Source organism: Dryas octopetala, chromosome 3 (genome assembly GCF_963921425.1).
Source record: "Dryas octopetala chromosome 3, drDryOcto1.1, whole genome shotgun sequence".
In the NCBI taxonomy this organism is placed as follows: Eukaryota; Viridiplantae; Streptophyta; class Magnoliopsida; order Rosales; family Rosaceae; genus Dryas; species Dryas octopetala.
Genome location: NC_141368.1, coordinates 11,932,611 through 11,943,353, shown reverse-complemented (window position 1 = coordinate 11,943,353; position 10,743 = coordinate 11,932,611). Strand labels below are relative to the sequence as shown.

The 10,743-nt window shown below is 36.9% G+C and overlaps 1 protein-coding gene across 1 annotated transcript; it reads left to right on the top strand.

Annotated features, from left to right (window-relative positions):
* Window positions 1-3,570: 3,570 nt before the first annotated feature.
* SBI1 (Leucine carboxyl methyltransferase) lies at window positions 3,571-10,383 on the top strand. The gene is made up of 13 exons (XM_086236474.1): window positions 3,571-3,708; window positions 3,987-4,075; window positions 4,197-4,339; window positions 4,551-4,598; window positions 4,887-4,968; window positions 5,263-5,365; window positions 5,689-5,809; window positions 5,980-6,027; window positions 6,707-6,790; window positions 7,279-7,343; window positions 9,040-9,091; window positions 9,505-9,543; window positions 9,910-10,383. The coding sequence occupies exons 1-13, from the start codon at window positions 3,641-3,643 to the stop codon at window positions 9,991-9,993; spliced, it is 1,026 nt and encodes a 341-aa protein (XP_086092600.1). The 5' UTR covers window positions 3,571-3,640; the 3' UTR covers window positions 9,994-10,383.
* The last annotated feature ends 360 nt before the right edge of the window (window positions 10,384-10,743 follow it).

Sequence of the window (10,743 nt, the reverse complement as noted above, 5' to 3'; positions counted from 1 at the left end):
TATTTCAAAACCATAATTTCATTCAAAATTCATTTAAAACTCATGTTTCACGAGCTGAAACTGTTTCATGAGCTGAAACTGTTTCACGAACTGAAACTGTTTAATCAATAAATGTAAACTAAAACACAGAACACAAAACGCAGAACACAGAACTCAAACATTTTTGGAGCAACACACATTTACAACAATACACAGTTACAACAACACACAATGAGGTTCGATTTGGGGTTTTTTGATTCATCAACAATTGGTCCAATCCAAACACATAGAATTGAAGAGTACAATGAGGAGAAGAATATTAGTACCTGACTCGACGGAAATGGATGCCGGAAAACAGAGATCGCCGGCGAGGATGTCGCCGGCTTCTCTCCTTCGAAACGGCGGACTTAGGGGTCGTCCAAATCTTCTGAGGGCACCAGTGGACTTAGGACGACGAGAGGAAGCCATCCATGACGGTCCGACACCTCTTCGTCGCCGGAACTGGCGGATCTCCGGCGAGGGAGCTCGAGTCTGCCTAGACCCGATCCGGCGTGGACGCTAGCTTTCATGGCGAGTGGAATACAGGGGGAGGAAGAGGGAGGAGAGACGAGAAGATCGGGACTGGTATCGCCGGCAACCGTCGCCGGACGACGGAGCAAGCACCGGGGACAGCCACGCGGAGAGAGAGAGAGAGAGAGAGAGAGAGAGAACGTACAGAACTCAAAGAGACAGAGGGAGAGTCTGAGTGAGTTGAGTGATTCTAACCCCTATTGTGTTATAATCAATGGGATAAATTAAAAAAGGGTAAAACTGGAACATTAAAAAAATATGGGTCAAACTATTAGTTGACTAGGGGGTTTTGGGAGAGATTAAATGTCCAATAGGGGGTTGGAAAATAGTTTTATTAAGGGTGGAGGTTTATAAATAACCAAGTTCAAACTTGGGGGTTTTAAATAGTTTACATAAAAACATTTTAGTTTTACCAAACAAATAAGTGAAAGACACTTTCAGCATCATGTCCATTTTAGTAATTATATACAGTCATAGCACTTTTACATTAACATTTACCAAACACTTTGATACTGTTTGTTGCACTCACAGCACTTTTGAAAACATAGTTTACCAAACACTCAATTGCTTTACTTTACAGCTGACTTTACTTCACAGCTGTTTTACTTCACAATTGTTTTTTCTCACATTAATACCAAACTGGCCCTTAATCATGTTCGACTTTTCTATTGAATTAAATTTTTATAATTTGCATCAAAATTTATTCCAATTGAGCAAAAAAAATAATCGAAATTGAATTGGATCATATTCCATCTCTAGGTCTAGTTTGACCGATTTATTTAGGATTTTGTGCACCAACAATACCCTCCCCTCCCTTATATATATATATAATATATATATAATTAAAAAGAAGGTCATTAAACGCATAGAGAGACTCGTTGAGTTGTAGTTTAACCTAAGTTTTTCTCAATTTGCAAATTAATCCATGTGTCGGTCAAGCAAGTCATGTGTTCAACTTGCAAGAAAGAATAATTAAAAAAAAAAAAAGCAGTCCCTGATTGACCCTCTATAAACTTAATTTTTTTAAATATTTTCATTTTTTTAGGGTCCCAAAATTTTATCTCATATCCATTATTTTTTTGTATTATTTCACTGAAATTTCGAACACGGAGCACGACTGTTTTTGTAAAATTTCTCAAAATTTTGCTATTGTGACTAACTCCCAGCCCCAGACCAAATCTCTCTTAAACTCAGATCTCTCTCTCACTTGGGAGCTGAGGCTGTGGAGAGGAGGAAAAAAAAAGGGGGCTGAGTTTTCGGTGGGTTTAGGCGACAGGGGCAGATAAGGGAGAAAGAGAGGAAGGTGAGGGTGAGGGTAAAGGTGAAGGTGGGCTGGTGATGGAGATGCCGAGAGAGAGAGAGAGAGAGAGAGAGAGAGAGAGAGAGAGAGAGAGAGAGAGAGAGAGAGACAAGGGGGTGAAGTCTGTGGAGAGAAATGAGAGAAGGAGGAGGAGAAAAAAAAACAGAGAGAAAGGAGAGTGGGGAAGGCTAGGAGCAGTTTTGACTTTTGGGGCATAAAAAGGAAAAAGGTAAAAGAGAAAGAATGAAAGATAAGTGAGAAAGAGTGAAAGACTAATGCAGTGGCCCAAAAAAAAGAAAGTGAGAAAGACTATTGAGAGGAAGACTAGAGAGTCACAGGGGAAAGAAAAGGAAGGAAAGAAAAAAAAATAAAAAAGAATAAAAAAAAAGGTTTAGGGTTGATGGGATTTGAGGTCTTTGGATAATTGGGAAAAAAAAAAAAAGGCTTGGAATTTTGTTTTGAGTTTGGTTTGGCCGTTTTGGAGTTTCGTTTAGAGGGCTGCTATTTGCACACCCATTTTTTTCTTTTTGCACACCCTTCTTTTAAAAAAAATAAAAAACTAAAGAAAAAAGTCCAACACACCCCTCCTTGTTTCCCTCACCCAACTCAGACCAACACACACCTCCACCTCCTTCACCCCCGACCACTCCCCCCCTTCACCCAACCCACCCAGCCCCTCCCCCCCTCATCCGACCACTCCCCCCTCCATTGGTGGCAGAAAACGACCGGAATCAGCGAAGAAAGCCGGTGGCAGCCGAAGCTTCTCGACTTCGATCCAGATTATACGGCAGCGGGATGAAGGATTGGACCCCACAGGGAGGTCGGCGCTGCTAAGACGAAGAGATCCTGAACGGTCTCGCGTCGGGAGGTGGCCAGACGACGAATATCTAGCCGGGTCGGGTCGCGGTCCGACTGGTTTGTACGGGTCTGAAATTTTTTTGGAGTCTAATTAGGGGTGTGTTAAGAAAGAAGGGGTGTGTTAGTCTTTTCTCATTGTTTTTTTTTATTTTTTATTAAGAAGGGTGTGCAAATAACAGCCCTCTTCGTTTAATAGTTTTTAAACTCTAAACCAGTAAATTGTAATACATTTATATCTCTTAAAAAGTGGTTATTATTTTTATGTAATTGTTAATTAGTGAACCATTTTTATTTAACAGTATTTGCCTCTAACATGCATTATATTCATCTTATTGAATACTTATTTAATTCATGATTTAATATTGTAATATAAATAAATTTGAGGTATTATTTATATAATTATTAATTAGTGACCCATTTTTTTAACAATATTAACTTCGAGCACTCATTATATTCATCTTATATCACATGAAACCTATTATATAATTTAGTTTCTTCAATATTTTTTATCAATGTTGTAGATAATATATTAAATAAACATATGATCAAGTTTCATTCAAAATTTATGTATTTTGATAGCAATTTTCGTTATTTTTGTTTAATTTTGTCGAAATCAAAATTTCCATTAAAAATTTTTTCAGATCGAAATTTTACTCCTGTTCTTAACTAATGAAGAAATTAAATTTTTACCGGTTTTATGGAATTGAATTTAGGGATAAAATGCCAAAATTTTAGTCAGAGGGCAAAGTGTTAAATAGGCATAGTTTGGGGTAGTATATGTAATTAGCTTTTTTTTTTTTTTTTTTTTTATTAATATGTGTTAGTCTGTTAGATACTAGTTTTATAATTTATTGTAGTAAGGCCGCGTAGTAAACAAACTGACCCAAAAGGCAAAACCAGGAAAAGAAAGAAAAACCTCCAAATCTCGAAACGATGGCTGATTCGCGCAGCAACAGAGAAGCAGTTCAAGCCACAAACGACGACGCTTCGGCCAGCAAACTGTGCGCCCCCTTAACCTTGATCTTTCAAGTTTCAGCTTCTTTTCAATTACGCCTATCAGAGTCTTTTTGTTTGCTGTGATTTGCCTCCAAAATTTGCATATAATTTATTTTTGTTCTGGTCGAATTGTATATGCGTGTCTGCATACCTTCTGTTTGGTTGCCGAGAAAATTAAAGAAACAATTGAGGGAAATTTTATTCCAAGTGTGAGTGTGTCACTGTTGGTGCTTAATTAGTTTAGATGCAAAATGCTAAGTTTGAACTACTGTATGGCTAAAAGGTCCTGCGTGAAAAAGGGGTACATGAAAGACGATTATGTCCATTTGTTTGTGAGAAGACCTGTGAGAAGATCTCCGATTATTAACCGTGGTATGATTCAGTTGCTCCATCAAATATATTTAACAGTTGACAACTTATGATGTTAGCTACTTCATTCCCACTTATTGCTTTTAATTTCTTTGCTTTCTTGATATTGCATATAAAATTGAAGGCTACTTTGCCCGTTGGGCTGCTCTTCGGAAGCTCATGAACCAGTTTCTTGATACTGAAAGAAATGCCGGCGAAAAGGGTCACGTGAAGAAGCAGATATTGTCACTTGGAGCTGGCTTTGATACCACATATTTTCAGTTGCAGGTGCCTGTGTTTTATGTTGTGGGTTGTGTCTGATTTTGTACTTGGAAGCACAAATTGTTGCAACTACTCTTAATTTTAGCTTTGTATTTGTAAAATACGTTTTGCATGATTCTTTTTTACTTTTGTTTGTTCCCTCTGTTCATGTGTCAGTTACGGTGTATGTATTTATGGGTGTATTCACAATTTTTCTTTGATCCTTTTTTTCTGGCAGGATGAAGGGAAAGAGCCATATTTATATGTTGAGCTGGATTTTAAGGAGGTGAGAATTATGAAACATCACTACTATCCCAACGGTTTTGTACTTATGTTGGTAACGTACTGACTTTTCTTTGCGGAGCAAGTTACATTAGAATTTTTGTGAGTGAATAGTTGGTGTATGAATTCATGCTAACCAATCCTGTCATGTCTGAGCAAGTGTCAAATGTCTGCATGGACTTTATTAGAATTTCAGTTATCTAATGCAGTGAATTATTGTTTTTCAATTCTGCAATATTACTTACATCAATACCACACAAGAAAGTTAAGATATATGGTCTTTGTTTGTTAGGTTACCAGTAAGAAGGCCACACTTATTGAAACCTGCAGTCTTTTGAGGGACAAAATTAGTGCAACAGCATCAATCTCACGAGGTAGGTACTCTTGTGTTTCTGATGCTATAAATCTAAGGTTGAATGCTTCCCAATTGACTACATGTGTTTTTGGAGTGCTCTCTTTGATTTGTTATGTACCTATATGAATTATGCAAGGCTGCATTGTTCATTGGAGTGCTTGTAAAAGTTTCCTGGCTGATTCCCCTTTATCTTGTGGTTGAAAACTTTGAATCATATCTTTAGGATTGTCAAGTTATTTTTAGTTTTCCTATTTATACAATTCAAATATTCAAATTGTTCTTGGTACATCATTTTGGCATCTTTACTTTGCAGAGAGAGGAGAAGTACTCAGTGACCACTATAAACTACTCCCTGTTGATTTGCGCAACATACCACATTTAAAAGATGTTATAGCTTTGGCTGGTATGGATCCCAGGTATGTGCTTAGAGTCAATTTTCTTCCTTTGTTGTTGAATTAGATTTCACTACCACACTTTGACCACTTCTTTGGAGTTTTAGGTTATTGAGTCTTCTTCTATGGCTTATCCAGATACTTCCATATCAAATAATAATCATTGTGGCCCAAAAGCATGGGAACCTGCAATATTTGTTAATGATTTCAGTCAATTTTCTTATAAAAATATAAAAAATCAATTCTGTTTCTTTTTTTTTTAGTCTCCTTTACAGAATCATGAAATCTGGTCATTTAATTCGTCTTGAGATGGTGATGAAATTGATTTATTCTAATATTATTATCAGCCTGCCAACTTTTATAATTGCAGAATGCGTTTTGATATACTTGGATCCAGATTCAAGTCGTGCCATAGTTGGCTGGGCATCAAAAACGTTTTCAACGGCTGTATTTTTCTTATATGAGCAGGTTACATGCCTCTTTAAACTTAAGAAGCCTTTTTGGTGTTTGTGTGTGCGGAAATTTTCACTTTGGTGTCTTCCTTCTTCGGTTTATGATTAAGTATTTTAAAGTGGTGGTTTTATATGCGTTTCTTACATGTATGGTTTTCTTTACATCTCATGGTGTTGCTTCAACAGATTCATCCAGATGATGCTTTTGGGCACCAGATGATCAGAAACTTGGAGGTCTGTTTTGCCTCTTTTTATTTTCTTCTAATAGCATTTTATTTTTTAATAATTCTTCTCTTTAGAATGCAGCAGTGTATTCATTTGAGCCCTTACAGATCCTCCCCTTTTTATTATTTCAACTTTCAATTCATTAATAATAGGTAGAAAATGTAATGAAAAAAAAATTAAAAAGCAGGGTAAGGAGATTGCTCATACAAAAGCACACAATTAGAATGAAAAAGGAATTGAACCAAAATGAATCTAACGAGAGATCTTCTCATCAGATTATTATAAGATGTGCCCAACCTCAAATTACAAAATTCAGGTTCTGTGATAAGCATGAAAAAATTTCTGTTCCATTTCCCAGCGTTTGCCTGAGAGCAGGGCAAAATCTTGCAATAACGTTTACCTTTTGTGTACCATCTCTTTTTCTTTTTTTCCTTTTTCTTTTTCAATAAAATCTCTTGTAAAGAAAAGAATAAATAGATAAATTAATTAAAACACATGCTTATCATTTGAAGATCGTCTAGGCTAGACACTTACACCTTGTCGGTCCGGAAACAATTGTCACTGCTTATGATACTTGTAAAATTTTTTTAACCCTTTAGGTGAAACTATGTTGCTCAACACTATCTCATCTTATCTGCAATAAATATTTGATATGCACATAATAATGCTATTGTGTTTGTATTTTCAGAGTCGAGGCTGTGCACTCTTGGGCATACATGATACACCGACATTAGAGGCAAAGGAAAAACTATTTATTGACCAAGGATGGCAGGTAGATTTTATAAGATACTATTTTTCAGCAATAAACTATAATCTCCTGGATTCATTGCCTTAGATGTATATGATGATACACCAGAAACTTTTCTTTTGGGTATGGCTGCATCACACAATTTACAACAGTGAATGACTCTTTTTAATGAATTATGTAATCAATCTAGCCTCAAATGAAGCCTGGGAGGAATGAAATTAGATGTGTACAAATAAAAATGTGACATTTTTTAGGTTCTCTCGAGATATTGTTCGCTGAAGGCATTCAAGTTGTAGGTCATAGTAATTTTATGTTTCTTATTTGATGGTCAAATAGTAAATTCACATACTGAACAATGAACTCCTTAAGTATTTGTAGCTTGAGACGTTTCTGTTGTTGATTATTGAAATTTGGCTTCCTTTCAAATTAAAGTTTGTTGTTTTATTTTTGGGGTTTCTTTTATTCATCCAATATTATCTTTATATAATACTTTTAAATGTGTGGGATTTCAGAGGGCTGTTGCCTGGGACATGCTGAGAGTATATAGTACTTTTGTTGAAGCTCAAGAAAGACGCAGGTATGTCTAATGTATACCTTGGAAATTTAGGAGCTTATTCATCTTTGCAATGACATGCTTCATTCTTTTCTTTTTTTTAGGGGGGGGTGGTGGTGTTGGAAGCAGAATGATTTTATAAATGGAAAAGACTAACTATACAAAAATAGTGAACCAGCAGTTCACCTGAGGGTTTACTCAAACAATACAAAGGCAATGAGCAGAACAACTATTAAATAGAGCTAGAGAGCGCAGAGGACAATCTTCACTTTTAAATCACCCACACATGCTTTATTGCTATTTCCATCTCATAACTTTTACCAGAAAACTTGGGTTAGCATTTATCGAAGTCTACTCTTTATTTAATAACTTAAAGTACTACAAATATGTGAAACTAAGCGCCTTCTGAATTTTTTGATAGTCATCTTATCCTGCTTGAATTTTTGGAGTTCAGAGTTTCAGTAAAACTGGTTAACGCACCTCTCTTTAGATAGTCCAAGTTAACCATGCAGCTTCAATAGAATATGTCATACTGTAGATTGGACACGTATTTGAACTGCACCATCTTAACTTGCTAATTGATTATTAAACTACTTAGACAAGTCAGATCCTTGGATCTGCTATCAATGCTCTCATTAGATTTCTGGTCGTATTATTGGCTTGAAATGTGACAGATAGCTGCCCTGTGTAGCAAAGTCGTATTCCTCCCCTTTATGATGGGAGTGGAACCACTTCGCATAATGCTACTTACTCCAGGTTTTATGCTAATGCTTGGCTCAGTAGATTATGTGATATGGTAAATTTAACTCATATTAAACCGTATTCTCTCAACTTGCTAGTTGATTGGCAATCTGCCTAGACAAATCAGAACCTTAGATTTGCATTCATTGCTCTTGTAAGATTTCCTGTTGTCTATCATCTCAAAATGTAGCTGATATGACTGGCCTGCGTAGCAAAGTGGTGTCTCCCCCCCCCCCTCCCCTCTCCCCCATTTAGCCTGTCTTTGCTGCTTGTTTAAAAAAATGCTAATATTTGTCTTTAACTACTATGAATTTGATCTTCTAGTAACCAATTTGATTATTCTGATATGTCAAGATTCTCCCTCTGGAAGATGGATCTGGTTACAGTAGATACTTGTCAGCAGAGATGCACATGAGTGGACATGCAAAATCTGTTATGCCAGTTATGTGCATGTAGGACTCTGAGTCCGTGAGTGATAAGTTTTGCTAGCTAGAGTTGCATCTAGGTTTAATGTTTCATTCAATATGCAATTCTATCCTTGGGAGAAGATATTAATTTCTAACATATTGAGAGTATTCCTAGAATAAAAACTTCAAATTTGGGTTCAGATGATGAATGCTGAGAAGGGCCAGATAGTGGGTTTCTAGATTCTTACTTTACAGAAAATGAGAACCCACTGGGCCTCTCTCTGGAAATCTTTTCCCTGATTTTAGCCTTTATAAGATTATCAGTATTTTTTAAAATTCCCTTGATGTTATATGGTTGTACCAAGATGCTATGATTGTGATATTGTGGTACCACCTCTGCTTTTCAAGGTTCTAAAGCTTCTTGTTTCTAGGATATAAAGGGTTTTTTTTTTTTCTCTCTTTTTCTGTTTTTGTTTTCTCTGCCCATGCTTTTGCTCTTTTTATCAGGAAACTCACTATCATTTCTGAAATATTCATGGGAAGATTCTCATATGTGATGTCTTGTTGTTCAGGATTGAACGATTGGAATTGTTCGATGAATTTGAAGAATGGCACATGATGCAGGCAAGTCGACTCCTCATTTTTGTTGTAAAAGAAAACAGAATGCTACAATCTTTTGGTAAAAGAAACTTGACATGGATTTGAAGTAGTGGGCCTAGATTAGTTAAATTGGTCCCCCTCTGTGTTTGTGTGTGCACGCACTTATGCACGTGTGAGCGTCCGCATGCAGGTACATGAGTCATGAGACCAGTGATTCCAGTGACGTAGAGTGTGTAGGGCCACAAGCAACCATTGGTCCGGTTTATGGGAGGCTGAACATGTCACCCATACTTTGATACTGAAAATTCTGATTTATTCATTCGGGTTATCTCCATCTCTCCTTTATTTGGGGGGCAGTGGAGGTTTATTGTCAAATGTTCATCAATATATTCATTAACTTTTTTTTCTAAGTTTTTTCCCAAACTGCTGATTTTCAGGAGCACTACTGTGTGGCTTATGCAATCAATGATGCCATGGTAGGTCCATATATGACTAAATTCCTGGGATGCATCTTTAATTCATCACATATATGTTTTTTATGGTTTGCTTTTTTTTCATAGTTGTATTTGTCATGTGATAAGAACGTCATGTTAATTTTTCCACCGGGACTTGATAAAATAACTTGAATAATCCTGTTGTAATATGAAGAAAAAAGTTCTCTCGGACTGTAGTAAAAGTTTAACTTAGGAGCCAGCCCCCAGGAGATGGTTTTTGGAAAGAGGGGGGGTGGGTAGGTTGTGATAATATCATGTGCCCCTTTGATGGTTTGTGTAGCTTGCAACCTTGGTTATAACTTAATCAATGCTTGACACCAGCCACTTCCTTTTCCTATTACGATTCAGGGTTTGTTTGAGGATATCGGCTTTCCTAACGACCAGCAGCAGCAGCAGCATGTGCTCAACCCTTCCTCATCAGCATCACCATGAAAGCATGAGGCTAGACCGTGTCACTTGCTGCCAAGTTTGGTTAAACAATATAGCAGATAAGCACATATGATTGCGCATGCCAGCCCAACAGCCCTGGGGGTTGTCAGGTAAAACAAGGGTCTCTCAAAGTCTCGCAACTACTAGATAGTCCTGGCTATAGTATCCAAAAACATGATGACCATCTGTGTGTGTGTATTGTTTTGACTCAAAGAAGTAGATCCCTTCCTTTTTGTGCTAGCTGTTTGGCAGAGAAAACTTGGTGGGTCCACCATAGCACCAAAAGTGTGTAATCTTATTGGCTTGTGGGGTCCAGGCCATGTGGAAGGGAAAAACTAAGTAAAATGTGAATGGTTGGTTCTTTCCTAATGTATTCCCTATTCTTTTCGCTTATCCTCTTGCTTGCCTTTTTGCTTCTTGTTTTCTTCTTTCTTGAATGACCATTGTGACATTGGTTTGGAAGATAGTGGAAAATCGACGTCACATTTTCCTCTGGTTTTTTCTTTCTTCTTTTTCTTTTCTGTTTTCATATCCGATTCCCAAACCTGATATAGTGGTCAGTATTGTACTATCACAAGACGAGGTTGGTTCGACCAGAAACAGAGACTGAGGAAAGTTACTGTTTCCCACTTGCAGTAGTAAGAAATATGGTATTTATGTACAAATGTCCTATATAAAAAAGATATTATAATATCTTAGATTGAGGGTTTTGTCTAACATGGGATGAAAGATGCGGAATTAATATGTGATGTG